The sequence below is a fragment of the Uranotaenia lowii genome, chromosome 3 (assembly GCF_029784155.1).
Source record: "Uranotaenia lowii strain MFRU-FL chromosome 3, ASM2978415v1, whole genome shotgun sequence".
Classification (NCBI taxonomy): Eukaryota; Metazoa; Arthropoda; class Insecta; order Diptera; family Culicidae; genus Uranotaenia; species Uranotaenia lowii.
Window position 1 is genome coordinate 294,382,091 of NC_073693.1, and position 15,931 is coordinate 294,398,021.

Here is a 15,931-nt window from a genome sequence, read left to right on the forward strand (position 1 = left end):
AAATTGACACATTTTGAATTATTTTCAAGAGAATTTAATCAGAACTGATTACATAAGGATATTTTGACATGATACAATGTATTGTTTAAAAAAAAGACTTCTTCAACTTCAAAAACAGTGGTAGGTGCTCTCTTATGTAAAATACGACACAACTCGAACTATTTCCGATTGATTTTTATCAAACTCAGAACACCAGCAAGTTTTGACATGACAAAATTTTTGATTGTACAAAAATCTCGCTTTGAAATGGTAGGGTCTATAAAAATAAATAAAAATTGAACACAACCTGAGTAATTTTCATGTAATTTAAAAAATCAGACCAACTCAATTTTTTACATAAAGACATGATTTATTGCTTTAATAACACCTATTAAATAGAAAAAGAGGAGGAGATCTAACGGTTAATTTATAATATAACAGAACTCAAACGGTTGTCAAAAGATTTTTTTTATCAAATTTTGTGACTAAAATATCATTTTAACACTGCCTTAAAAACTCTCGAGTCGGTTTTTGATTTGAGGATTCCAAGTTGATTGTTTGAAAAACGAAGCCATAATAATTATGTAGATACTTTGATCGGGAGCTTAAACTCAGGGCCTTGCTTGAACAATGCATGCATAAAGAATAGTTGGAAAAATATGAAGGTTCTATATAATTATTCAGGGTTGAATTTTTTTTTACATTAATAGTATTCATTTTAAATCCGAACTTTCGCGAATAAGTCCGAGAAGATGCCAATTTTTATATAAAATTTTGAAAAAATAAATAAGAAACTATGAGAGTTTCATTTTTAAGAAAAAATTGTGTATTTATTCAAATGCAAGTAATAAGCTAATCCTTTTAACCACAAAGATACCCATTTTTGGCATTGATGAAAATTTTATCAAATGTTTACAAAAAAAAGTGACAGATTAAGTTCGCGGTTCAATACAGATTTATTTTCTACTCTTGTAAACTCAACTAAAATTAAAAACTTTATTTTTAAAACTTTGTATAAGAAGAATTTGCATTATAAATAATGTTAAACAACAAACGAGTAAAGTATATTTGCAGTAGAATTTTAACTTAAAGTTGAAGTACAAGTTCTTTGACCAAAAAAAATTTACCACCTATGATTTAATTCATAACTAGAAACTCATAATTTTTTTTTTTTTTTTGAAAATAAAAATGAATATTTTTCTAAAAACGAAATCTTTAAAATGAATCCTAATTGAGAATGCATATTTGTGATTACTTCTGGTTGGTGTTTCCAAATTGACATAACTTCGAAATATCAAATTTAAGTTTTGAATCCCGAATCTAAATTTTGAAACTACGATCTCCTGCAATTTGAATCCTTAAAACTTCGAGCTGAATCTGAATCTAAATTTTTAATTTTAATTTCGAATCTAAATTTTGTCTTAGAACTTGAGTTCAAAATTTGAATTCCGAATTTGAAAACGATTTCTGAATCTTCCAGATAAGAAATCCTATTGCTATGAACCAAAAACCGACATTTGCATAGGAAAAAAAATTAAATCAAAATGTTAAAAATAGTTTACAACTATAAATATTCCAAAATTATGAGTTTCGAATATGGAATATGCAAAAAGTTTTAGTTTGAAAGGCAAAACCAAGATTAGAATCAGGATTTTTTGAAATTGATTATTCAAACTGAAATTTAAGAACAATAAATTGGATATAGAATCCAAAATCTGATCACAGACCTTCAATTTTAATGTTTAAATAAAAATTGAAACTACAATCCCCGGAATGATTGCTAACTGAGCTTTCCAATTTTCCCTGCAAATATCTGAGCCGAGCGAATCCGCGTTATTTTCCTCAATATCCCCCCATCAATTTTCCAACATTTCGGCCTTTGGTCTTGGCCTTCCTTAAAGGATATCTGAAATATCTCAATTTTTTTTTGAATTTCGTCAACTTTTTGTTTGATTTTGCAAAAGTGGGAAAATCGGGTAAAATCTGGGCAATCTGATAACCAAATTCTGATAATATTGAAATTCCATATTCGGGGCCAAATTTTAACTAATGAAAAAATTAAAAGAAAATTTTTTGTAGAACAATACCAGCTTTAATCAATCAATCTTAGTGAGTTTTATTGTTACTTTAAAATTACTCAATATTAAATAAATTGATTAAATCCTCAAAATAACTTTTCTGTTCGGTACATATTTACCAAACGAAATTATATTTTTCTTGAGACTTAAAAAATAATAACTTTGTCACTGGATTTACTGATGCTGATGCTCATCTTTAATTTTAGGCATTCCAGATTGTCCGGTTTATTCCCGGATATCCGAGAAAAATTCGAGACAAGTCCGGTTGATCCTAAACTTCCTAATTTTTTGGAAACCTGACCGATTTTTGCCCGCGTTTATTCACATTAGTTTAGCATTATGTTATTCTGCAAAATTAGGTATTGAAGTATGATAAATATAGGGATTTGTTTTGCTTTTTCGACGCGATTTCATGGATTTTTACTGCAAAAAATTCCAACGATATGAATGATTATGGGACAAATTCAAATACAATCAAGTGAAGTGCATGTTTAATAAAGGCCGTTCATCAAAATTTGATAACAAATTTGAAATTTGCTATGGATGCTATGGAAATGCTTTAATCTGATATAATAATCTGCAATTCAGCCTTCAACCTAACGAATTTACATTCAGAGTTTAGATTCATACACAGATTCAGAACTATACGAAAACTTACAACAATTAGGAAATTTCAGAAGTCAGAGAAATAAAATTCTAATATCATCCAATCCCAGAGACCATAGGTATGCAAAATAAGGAAATCACCAAAGTTAGTGAAAAGAACCATGTAAAATGCAACAAATGAAATGATGAAAATATGCCTCAAATTTTTGTAATGCGTGATTTTCTATGTAAATTGTTGTAGTTTTGAAATAAAATAAATCATATTTACTAGAAATTTAAAAATCATCAATATCTACTAAAAATTTGTAAATTTTTTACTCCTACCTCAAGGGTTCTTGAAGCTTTCAAAATCTAGAAACGTAATATTAAAACAAAAGTTTGAAATAAAATTTCTATGTTCTAAACAAAATATATTTGTTTATTTTATATTAGAAACACAAATCAAATGGATTGCCAAAATCGAGCAAAAGGAAAAAGGATCGCTATAAGTCTGACTTCAATTTTACTGTTCGGCTCATTTTTAAAATCTTATTATCAAACTGAAAACCAATTCAGCGTTAAGAGGACAGAATCATTAATCAAATAAAACGACAGATTTGTTTTCGTTAAAAAAAGCCCCAAATCTGCGGCCGAAACGTCAGATACAAATTGGATTGTTTTATTCATAAAAATAAAACGGAAAAGTCATTCCAAATTAGCACAAGGACAGAATTTTTGAACCTGGATGAACTTTTTTCACTTAGATCTTGGAACTGGAATTAAAAAAAAAACTTCTGTTCAGAAAACAATTTGGTTCTTAGAATGCTCAGAATGCTTAGAGTTTTAGAAGCTAAAAATGCTGGTCAGAGAAACAAAAATCAAACATCAGATCCTAGGTTTTAAATTAAAGGATGTTTAGAGGGGAAAGACAGGACAAAAACTTGAAAATTAGTAGAATTAATTTGAATATCGATAGAAATGTTAAAAACCTTAAATACAGAATTCATGTTCAATGCTAACATTCCTTTGCGGTTAAAAAAAAGGACAATTTGCCGGTTAGGGTCATATAGACCCGGATAACTTTTTTGGCTGTATCTTTAAAACAACTGAACCTATTTTCAGAAAATATTCCATTTTGGAATCATCTACATGTTTACTATATATTTATGAAGAAAAAAATTTAGTATAATTTTGTTGATGTTTGAAAATTGAGCCGAAAAACAAAATGATCAAAAAAAGGCGTTTTTGAACGAAGATCATGACCATACCCCGGTTCGAACAATAAAATTTCACTATGTCAGCTAAGTTTAGGCTGATTTAAAGATTCAATGAAAGTAACTAAAGTTTTTGGTTTGAAAAAAGAAACGATGTTCCTAAACATTGAAATACGAACATTTTATTCACTTACTGAGACATAATTTTAGTAACTAAAAGTTGGAATTCATAGAGCTAAAACTCACGCTAAAAATACTGATCTTGAGATCTGGATCTGGAATGTTAAATAATTCGATAATGCTAGGAATAGCAATAATTTATATCAGATTTAAAAATTCAAAAATTGATTTAAAGATTCATATGGAGGCCATTCATTATCTTCAGTCACACTCCGAAATCACACCTACTGAAAGTTTAATTTCCACCCATCAATTCAGCCCCTAAGGCTGTTTGATGTTAATAGTTTTGAAGCTCTCCCTCCATGTGATATCAATTTTTAATAGCAATAATCACTCATCAATAGGTCCATCGTGGAAAATTTCCACCCCAAACCACCCCAAAAGCGAGAAAAGGGGTAAAGAGGAAAAGTTCCATTTGTTGCATGTCGATACCGTCCTGATGACTCTATTGAGACCTTTGAAATGCTGAAAAAAGGAGGACTGAAGGGGGATTTTTCAGTCCTCCATTTTACCCATTTAAATTGATGTTAAACTTTTCCCCCGGAAAAAGGTTGGGTAGAAGGGACGTTTTTTTCCAAAACGTGTGCCAACTGCACACTGGAGGCGGCATCGATGACCATCATCCCCTACTATTTATATTACTATCATTGGTCCCAGTCGGAAATGTTTCAAACTATAACGCGAATTGAGTTGGAAAGGACGATTACAATCGCGTCGAACATCCTACTCTGAATAAGGTAATTGGTGGGGAAAAGGGAGGTGAAAAAGGGTTCACCTTTTATTACAAATTCATAGCCGAAAGATGTGTGTTGTCACAGGCCGGGGTAAAACTCGAATGCAATAAAGTGACTAAAATGACCTTACGGGGGCGTAACGTAGGGAGTGAGAAAAAAAAGAGGGCGGGGAAACGCCCCTGAATAAATGAATATCATCATAAAACATTCGATGGAAAGGGGGGATGATTTTCGTTGGGTACCGTTATCGGTGGAAATTGTTTTCACCAACCACCATCATCAGATAGCAGCAACAGGGAAAGGGTCGAGCGAGGTGACACATTGAAGAGTATTAAATTATGCATAAATGAAAACATTGAACATGTATATGAATGTGCAGGTGACATGTGTGATGCGAGCGAAGAGCAATAGAAGGGGATTAAAAGTTGATTGGAGAACGTTGGACGGCACGGCGCGGCGCGGCTTCTGAAAAGGTAAACACTAAACTAAAGTGACCGGAAAAATGGATTACAACATTCGAATATCTATACATTTCTGGGTGGATTGAATTTGTTCCCGCTCGTTGAGTATGGCTTTCACGAGGATGGTGGATATTGGTCAACATTGTTCTCGTTTCAGCTATTTTCAAGTTGGGAATGCTATCGATGGCAGACAATTTTATGAAAATTGAGAGAAAAATCAAAATTGAATTTCGAATTGGAATTTATTTTGAAAATAGAGTTATAATTAATCATACGTTTTTTAAACAAGGATAATAAATTTATTACATATAACTTTAAATAACTCAGAACAGTATAGAATAATAAATTTAATAATAAAAAAATAAAGTTCAGGGAAATACCTCGTACTATCATTAAGCGCACATGACATTTAGACCAGAAACCCTATAAACTTATTGGAAACAAAAATTGAAATGCAATATGGTTAACTGGAAAGTCCTTCTTCGGCCCTTCGTTTTCTATTGAGAAGTCCTTAATAGCCTCATGACCAAATTAAACCTTTCATTACAAACTTGAGAATCTTTTGGGGGAACCAACAAAATCTAATAAATATTGAAATCACATGGAAGAGACGTGTCAGTACTAGTATCATCATATACGCATAGAGTTGAGCAGAATTGAACTTTCAGTAGTTTATTATAAAAGCTTTATTTTTTAAAATTTGATGTTCAGAAAACTTCAAACAATGGTATACATGAAAAAAAATTAGCAGTTCCTGAATTTGCAATGTCGTAATACTCGCAATTCATTAAAAACAGTTAAAGATTCCAGTATAAATCACTTTCAACTGTGAATAATGCAAAATCATGATTTTGTGAACTGAATCCCGAACTTAATCTTATATTCTTAACTAGCTGACCCGGTGTGCTTTGCTACACCTTCCAAAAATTATTGAAATGTGTGGTACCTAGTCATATAGCTTTTCATTGATTTGCAGAACATTCTTAATTCAATTTCAAAATCATTTAAATGTTTATTCAAAATGAAATGAACCTTTTTTAATTTTGAAATCTTAATAATTTTTTTTAATCAATGTTTTAATCCTTTCTATGACTCTGGATTTCTTTGCCTCATAAGTTTATAACTTATGTCAACATATTTTTTATATATGGAATCTTCGCTGTCTTTCAAATGTAGAGAGGGTATCAAACTATCCTAGAAACATTTTTTGTAACAAAATAATGTCACGGGACACTTATTTTACCTGAGAGACCCACTCCCCCATTCTTTCATTCCTAGGTAATGGAAGGAAGGAAGGTCGTATAACATCAGAAAAACACTTCTTGTATACAAATACGATCTTATGTCATATACGGTTCCATTCTGGATAATATCTTGAGTTGTTCAAAAAATGGTTGACCCTCTCCTCACGTTATATCTCCCCCTTCATAATTTTTTGTTCCATTTTCTCGATTAGTTATAAAAATATTTAAAAAAAATTGTATGGGTGACCTTCTTCCCACTTTTTATCGTTCCACTGAATGGAGGAAGGGGTGCTGAACCGCTGTAGAAACATTTCTTGTGCTCGAATACCCTCTCCTGCAAATTTGATTTCATTTACATTATTAGTTGTTAAGTTATGCTATAAAATTAGTATCGGAGCCCCTCTTCCTACCTATCCCCTACCTGGTAGGAGGAAGTCAAGAGGAAACATTCCGTATATTCAAATACACTCCCATGCCCTATTCTGTTTCATTTGCTCGATTGTATTATTGTTCCCATGTCATATTTGGTTCCATTTGTTAGATAAGTCCTTGGTTTATGCACACAATGATATGTGAGCTCCCGTCTTCCCTTACTGTATCGCCAATTGAAGGAGAAAAAAGTCTCAAATAAGCAAATAAATATGTTACGTATCCAATTTCTTTTTCATGCCAAAATTGTTTCCATTTGCTCGATTGGTTCTTGAGTTATACGAAAAATTTGTAAAGGAGCAATCCTCTCTCCTTCCTATCACGCAACTGGATGTAGGCAGTAGTACCAAATATTCACAGAAACATTCCTAGTGCCCAAATACCCTCCTAAGCCAAATTTCGTTCCAGTTTCTGGGTAAGTTCCCGAGTGATGTAAAAAATTGTATATGAGCACATTCCTCCCTTAAGATTTTCCGACTTGAAGAAGGGAGGGTTCTCAAAACATCATTGAAACATTTCTCGTAATAAAATACCTTCCCACGCAAAATTTGGTTCCATTCGCATGATTATTTTTCCAGTTATGCTTAAAATTGTAAAGGAACCCTCTTCCCCCCCCCCTCCTATCTCCTCACTGGTAGGAGGGAAGGGTACTAAATATTCATAGAACTATTTATTGTACCCAAATATCTTTCCAAACCAAATTAGGTTTAATTTGCTTGAATAGTTTTCAAGTTATGCAATAAATGAGGGGTTAAAGGCCCCCCCCCTCTTTCCTGTATCTCCAATAGAAAAAGGGAGGGGTCTGAAATAATCATAGAACTATTTCTCGTATTTCACTACCCTCCCATGCCAAATTTGGTTTCATTAGCTTGATTAGTTCTCCGGTTATGTAAAAAAATGTAAGGTAGGCCCCTCCCCCCTTTCTATCTCCCCTCTGAAAGGAGAGAGGGGTACCAAGTATACTTAGAAACATTCCTCGTACCCAAGTACCCACCCATGCCAATTTTGGAATGATTTGCTTAATCAGTACTCGAGTTATGAAGACTTATTACTTTTAAATGAAAGACCCCCTCCCCCCTTCCAGGAATAGGGAGGGATCCCAAACTATTATAGGAACCTTCCCTGGCCTCCAATACCCTCATATGCCAAGTTTCATGCAAATCGGTTCAGTAGTTTTTGAGTCTATAGGGAACAGACAGACAGACAGACAGACAGACAGACAGACAGACAGACAGAAATTCATTTTTATATATATAGATTAAAATTTGAAATCTGAATAAAATTCCAGAGTTGAAAAAAATATGATCGGAACCAATAAATAATTTTCCCTTTTTTAAGGCTGAAGGCAAAACAAACCTATTAAAATACACTCAGTCGAAAAAAAAAACGTTAAATTTACTAGCAAATTCATGTAGGTTTTTTTATAACGTTAATTTTAGCTTGATTTACAAGAATCAAAAGGGGGTTAAATATAAATTTCTTGATTCGTTGTTGGCTTGTTATTTGCATCTTCTGCTATTTTGACTCAATGAAGAATTGAGGCAGCTGGAACGGTCTTCAATTTTGCTGGGTAGTAAAATCAAGGTTGCCGAAATCACAGAAAAATCTATAATTTCACAGAATCTTGATCCAATTTTCATCACAGAATCTGTGTCAAAGAACACGGAATTTTAGCAACATTCACAGATTTCACAGAATTTTAAAGCTTTGGACGTTTTTTCGAAATTTTATTTCTTATGTCAATATAAATTTTGAATGATTGTCTTTGATTGAAAATATGATAAAATTGGTAATGTTAATTGATTTTTCATAAGTAAAATGTAAAAAGACGCAATTGTCATGGCTTTTGAATGAAATTAATGGAAAAAGAATCACAGAAAACGGTCACAGATTTTTTGGTTAAAATCGCAGAAAGTCAGATTTTTTTTTCTTCAAAACACAGAATTTTTTTCGGCAGCTTTGAGTACAATCCGCAAAGACAATCAAGTTTTTTTTTTGAAAGATAGATAGAAACGCAATAAAATATTTTGTCCGAATTTAATATATTTTTTTATTTTATTTTGTTTATTTTATATTTTATTTCAATATACACATTTTGGTGGCAATAGGAAAAAAATAGTATGGGAAAAATTTCATGTACGAATTTTGAAAACCGTCCATTAACATTTTTAACATTGGATTAAAAAACTGACCTGTGCAAAATCTCACCTTAATCGGACTTGATTTAGGGGTGCCTCAAAATGCTCAAAGTTTCAGTATTGTCCCTCAAAAATGACCAACGGGGAGACCAAGGGAAATCGGAAAAATTTAAATTTTAATGTCAAATGATATAAAAATGCATAAAATTTAGAAATCTGATGTATTCACGAACAGAAAAAAAAATTGTCAAAAATCCACTTTAAAATTTCAAAAACTATCAACACACGACAAAAGGAAATTTGTAAAATCGAAATTTTAATTTTGATGTCATGATGAAGAGTTTCGTAGTAATGTTTTATCGATTAGTTAGATGAAAACTTTAGGACATATTGACTCGAGCAGTTTAAAATGTATACACATGACACACAAAAAATTTTGTTTTCAAAAATCGACTACAGAATTTCTAAACCCACGTAAGGGAATGCTAAAAGAAATCAGGAAATTCGAAATTTAAATTCTAATGCCAAATGATTTAAAAATGTATATAATGTCGAGATCTGGTGTTATCTCGAAAAAAAATTTTTTGGACTAAAATCGACTTTCTGGGAATCGGTTTTTCGAAAATGGCCCGAGAAAGTCGATAGATAACACCAGATCTCAACGTTTCATGCATTTCTAAGTCATTTGGCATCAAAATTAAAATTTCGATTTTCCGGATTTTCTTTTGGCTTCCCCTATCGTGATTCTCAAATCGATTTTGACAAAAAAAATTTCCGAGATAATAGAGGATTTGGACTTTTTATGCGTTTTTTGAGGGTACAAAATACCGAAACTTTGAGTGCTTTGAGGCACCCCTAAATCAAGTTCGATTCAGCTGAAATTTTGCACAGGTTAGTTTTTTCTACAAAATGTATATGGTTGGTTTTCGAAACTCGACATCACCCATTTGGCTGCCACCCTAATACATATTTTAAGGATAGCAAAAATCTAGGTAACTTTTTATGTATCCTTTATGTAATTATTTTTCAGAGTGTAGGTATCAATAGGCACGGAAATTGGAAGAATGTCGTCAGGTCGAAGATTTTATGCCAAAAATTAACCGTCGAAAAGGGTTATCAACCCTTGATTCCTGAGATCGGAGGACGTATATTTGGAAGATCGAAAGGACGAAAACTTAGCCAAATGCAGGGTGGCCGGTTCGGTTACACTTTACACATGAAATCTTAATCAAAACTTTTGAAAACTATTCCAAGGTGAAATTTGTTTTTTTTAAATTCTGAATTTGTGTGATAAATTTTAAATGCATAACATTCCGAAGGTTCAAAAGTGATCCCGTAATTCGATCACTTATAAACTGCAATTTTCAAAATTTTATATCTTAAAAAATCTAGTAACTAGTAAAAGCGCAGAATGTATACTGAAATCATTTTAAAACTTGGTATCTTCTTTCACCATAACATTCAATTAACTAAATAAATTGGTGGCAGGTCATTTTATTTTTTTTGTTTCCCGCATTTTTTTATATTTGATTATTGGTTTTTATAAACGTACCGTGAACTCAATTCAAAACAGCCAAAAACTAGTAAAGTAACGTAAAAAAAACTCATTATTAAAATTATTTTAAAATAACATTTTATAATAAAGTCTCCGTAAAAATTTAACTTTCCAAGAAAATTGGTTCATTTACAGGTAAGTAAGGATTGACTGAATACTAAATTCATGTCAATCTTTTTTCGTTCTATTAACATTTCATCTTTATTTGTTCAAACGAATTTATTTGAGTTTTGGTCGGACTCTTAAAAATTGCTCATTATTTCTAATATGTTTGTTACATGGCTGCTCATTTTTTTCAAGTTACGATGCAGCACAAACTTTTCTTTGAAAAAAAGAGCTCCTGATGAAGTTTTGAACATCAAAGTTTTCGAGATGTGAATTAATAAAAAAAACTATCTGATTTCAACGTGTGAATTTTAATTGTTTTCACTTATTCCTTAAATGCCTTAATAAAATTATTTGTAAATAGAAAAAAATTCATTACATATCTCTTCATCTCTATTTTAGGTCTTTTTTCCAGATATTAGTAAAGAAAGTGCACTATGGTACAAAATATAAAGTATTTCTAGTTTTCAAGCGTATACTTGAGCTTTAAAAAAATAGTTTATGCTCGAGATATTTTTCTACGACGTTTCGTAAATTTAAAATACATACATTTAATTTCAAATATTTATGATCAAGAACGGGAACAGCTCAGAGCCCTGAAATGTATGCGCTGAACTTAAAAATCTCGGTTTTTAAGAAAGTTTTATACTTATGAAATTAAAATTCCGATTTCTATACAATCATAGAATTATATTATTAAAAACTAGAAAATATTATAACTTCAAATCTGCGTCAGAGCCATTTCTAAAATGTTTTTGGCATGATTTGGACAAAAATATCGCTTATTAAAAGGAATTTAAGTTTACTTTAAAAACCCACTAAATTACGAAATTATAGATCAACATAATAACAACATTTCAACCCTCCCCCTGCTGCCAATTTTAAAAACGGATTCACGAATTTGATGTATTTGAGTTCTATAATATCTTACGACTTCTGCTGTAAGTAAAATGGTTTAAGCTGAGTTATGTCGTAAAATGTACCTAAATATATCTCACACATTTGCACCTTTTCCCGGCAAACACATGTAAGTTCGTATGGGTCTAGTTTAAGCTTGAAAGATTGCCCAGTTTTATCCGGGTTTGCCCGGATATTGAAAACGAAATTTGGGAAAAGTCCGGTGCAGTCCAGTTGCCCGGATCTCATTAAAAAAACGCCCGGATTTTGCCCAGATTTATTCATCTAATGAACCAGATAAAACAAAACAAGTTGTGTTGTAATTTTGTTTTTTCTATAAAAATAATCATGAAAGGTTTAATGGAAGCTTAAAATACGATTTCAAATCTGTTGAAAAGTTTTGATGGAAAAATATTTTTTGTAGTTTTTTTTTGCAAGATTTTGGTTGAGGATTTGACCAAATAGCCCAGATTTTTGGTTGACAATTTTGAAATCAATTGCCCGGATTATGCCAGGTTGTCAGATAAAATAGTCCAGATTTGTCTAACCCGGATACGTGCTGAAAAAAAATCTGGCAACCTTAGTCTAGTCAGACCCAAATAGTTCCTACTACCAAAAATATACAAAAAAACGATGCACAACGGAGGGGGTTCATAAAAGAACTGTTTTCGCAAATGAAGCGAACGTGTTCAATTGCAGTCAATTAATCCAAAAGTAAGTGGCGATGAGTAGATTCATCAAAACATACGAAACAAAAATCAAGCTTCCATTGAGTACGTAAGAATGGAGCCAACGGGCGAAAACAAATTACCCAACCCAGCCAGCAGAGATGTGACACTATGATTTCCCCTCTTTATCGGAGTGGCAGCCATCATCACGAAAGCATGGCAAATACAATTAATTAGTTTATATTGAACGGAATGAACGAACTGACGTGGTGGCTGATGTTATCCTACTTGTATAGGTAGTAGAACAGAACACATCAATACAAGCTTGAGGGTAGCGAAAAAAAAAGTTGTGGCGTCAATGAGGGGTTGCAAAAATTGGCAACCAGCCCCCGGGAGGCAAAAGTGACTAAAATTGCTTAATTGGTACAACTCGATAAACGACAACTACGAAGTTCGAGGTGCACTAACTTCGATCGTAAATGTTCCGGGAAATGGTTTCCAGGGGGAAAAAATGGGGTTAAAGAGTGGTAGTTGGTCTCTTTCTCTCTTCTATTGGCTTTTCGAATATTAGTAAGAGAGTTGGACAGTTTCCCAGAGACCAGAGAAGTCAATTATGGCACTGAGTGGGTCGAATTATGGTCCTTTTTGTCGGACGTTGGACACTCACCTGGTAGGGTTGATTTTCGGCGCCCTGCTGCGAGGGTGTTAGGGGCCTCCGGGGCTGTGACTGCTGCTGCGGGATCAGGTTGGCCGGATAGACTCCCCAGGGTGCCGCGGCCACTCCGTAATATTGGGGTACGCCGGCCGTGATGAGGGCACCCATGTAGGGCGAGGGGTCCTGGCCCGGGTTGATGACGTACGGGGCGGCCTGTTGCGCCGCATAGGCCTGGGCATTGTGCTGGGCCAGGAACTGTTGCTGCTGGGCCGATAGTGACAGGGCCGACTGTGGCAGTGGTTGTCCATTTGGGGCACCGGGCACGGCCGAGTTGGCAGCCGTTAGGCCTGGATTAGATCGGAAAAGTTGCTGCAAGAAAGAGAGACAGAAAAATGGAATCAGTTCAAAACTGCAATCGAGGCGCAATATGGTGGTCGAAAGCTCCTGCTGCAAGTGGACGACACAGTAGCAAAGCCGGAGAATATAAATATGTATATTAATTTCCGATTGAATCGGAAAATGTTTGAAACTAGTTCAGCCGGAATGGAGTTATTCCGATTGAACGCATCCAGAGCTGGGTGGATTGCAATAACAGTTCAAAGTTGAGCCCTAGAGAAACTTTCGGAAAAGGTTGATCCCCCAGTTGAGACTCGTTTAGAATATTTTCCCCTTAAGCTAGATTTATTCATCGGTTGAAAAACAATGCTGTCCCGGATGTTGAATTAACCCTACTATCATATTCAAATTTCTTCAAACCCACATTACGATCCATAAAATCAAGAAGGTAACATATGGCGATTCGAATCAAAACCATCAAAATCTAATCCTTTTCCCGAACAACAGATGGATCCCACCATCCGTAATAAAAAGCTTCAAAATTCAAAATTAAAGTCGGAGTTGATTGAAATGTCCCAAAGAACGAAAACCCATTCCAAAGGACAGCTAGCTTCCCCTGCCCGTAGTGATTGTGATTGTTGTTTGTTCGGAAATCTCCCGAAGGGTATCGAGCTGAGCTGAGCTGTGCTGTATTTACCTATACTAACTATGACAATATCAACATCAACAAACAGTAACAAACAGCAGACAACAACAACGCCAAGCCGGAAAATTAGCTTGCAGATAGCTTCGGTTTACTATTTCAGGACGATCAACATCCTGCCTGGGGCCAATTTGTTCGGGATAATATGGCACTACTATTACTATGACATCATCTTTATCATCAGACTCAGACGCCACCCGCCGGTGTCGCCGCCGTCGTCGTTGGCTGACGTTGTTGGTTTGCTGTCGTCATCACCGGGATCCGGTCGCCGCCGTAGAGTCGTCCTAGTCGTTCCGGTCTTCATTGATAAAATGTCAAGCTGTGCTTAATGAGTTTGTCAAACTGTGTGTGATATTGGGTTGATTAGGTTTTTCCGCTAGCTCTAGGTTCGGAGCGATTGTTGATAGAATCTTTCCTCCTTCCTACTAATTAATAGAGGTTATTGGGCAATTTTTGAATCCCCTATTGTTACTAGGGTATTAAATTGGGAAGAGGTGCGATTAAACACGGGCAATCGGTTCTGCATCTTCGAGGAACGAGAAGAACGAGGCGCTAACAGTTTGGTGCCTCGGATTCATAATTGCTTATCTACCTTCGACCTACGACAGCTGACGTTTTTATGAGGATATTCCGCATTAACTAGTAGCGATATTTAATGTATTTGAGGGTTTCGAAAATCAAAATCAAAGTTAGATGGTAGATTAGATCCTTGATTGGCACTTTAACTGTAATAAGTGCTGTTTCCTCTGAACTACATCTGATAAAATTGTACTGTAATTTGTAAGCTTGACATTTGTTTGGCAAATTATTTGGTATTTTTTATATGAAAAATATAAAGTGAACGGTTAAAAATAAGTGAAACTGTTGCTGAACTTTGGTATATTTATCGATAACAGCACTTTTAATAGAAATATCTATACATCCATCTCTCTATCTTCACTTATACCCACTCAAATATCTATAAATCCATCAATCTAACTTCACCTACACCAACAAATCAGACTCTACTCCAATTATGAACTTCCCTGGAGGTGGATCTATCGGTATAAGATTTTATGGCGGGCCGGCATTAACAAGTTTTCTAATAACTGGAATTGTTCTCGCAGCGCAACCGCATTGCATATGTCTGAAAGAAATCAAATAAAACATATCCCATATCCCAGCACAAGGCAAAGCAGGATGGAAACAATCATAGATATTGTCGAATGATTACCGAGCGCTGAAAAAAATCCTTTGTTTACAACCAACGGCAAAAAACACCAGCCAAGATGAGCTGTGCGTGTGTATGTAAACCGGCCGGCAAAAGAAAACAGTTTCTGGTTTTTCGTTGCAACCTCTTCTAGGGGTGTACAAATCAGACTCTTCTTCAATCATTACACAGTTGGAGTGTTGAAAAATTCGCACAAGATGCTGTGCCAAATTGGCATCAACAAGCTTTGTGAACGCAGGCATTGTCCTCCCAACGCAACAATAAATTCGAATGAACTGACAGAGCGCTGTGCGTTTCTTGGTGACAGAAAGGCTTTGACAATTTTTAATTAATTAATTAATCATTAGGCACAATTTTCCCGTATGTTTGGATAACGTGCCGCTATTAAGCCTACCCCCATTCTGAACCCTCGCTTTCCAACCGACCCTGGTAGAACACATGGCAAAGTGGTGCATCTACCAAGACGAGTTGAGAAAGTCGTTTTGAGTTCCATACTCACTTGCCGTCGGCACTTTTTTTTTTATTTTCTTGATGAATTATCCAATAAAATGATAATCCCGGAAACAAATTTCTTGTTACGTTTGAATGTTTGCGTGTATTTACCTACTGCCACAGCAGAATATTACAAGTAAAAATGAACAAAAAAGGAAATTGACACTCAGATTGACCTTTCATAACTTTTCTATTCTTAAAATTTTTCCTATCAAATTTTTATAAACTATTCTCTAAAGCTATCAATATTTCCAATATTTTGGTGCAA

The 15,931-nt window shown here is 34.2% G+C and overlaps 1 protein-coding gene across 1 annotated transcript in view; it reads right to left on the reverse strand.

Annotated features, from left to right (window-relative positions):
• LOC129753599 (maternal protein pumilio) overlaps nucleotides 1-13,684 on the reverse strand; it is a 63,225-nt gene extending 49,541 nt beyond the window's left edge. The window contains exons 1-2 of the mRNA XM_055749433.1: nucleotides 13,679-13,684; nucleotides 12,935-13,291 (exon numbers count right to left, since the gene is read on the reverse strand). Coding sequence (XP_055605408.1) covers nucleotides 12,935-13,291; nucleotides 13,679-13,684 — 363 coding nt within the window. The remainder of the gene's footprint in view (nucleotides 1-12,934; nucleotides 13,292-13,678) is intronic.
• Nucleotides 13,685-15,931: the final 2,247 nt, after the last annotated feature.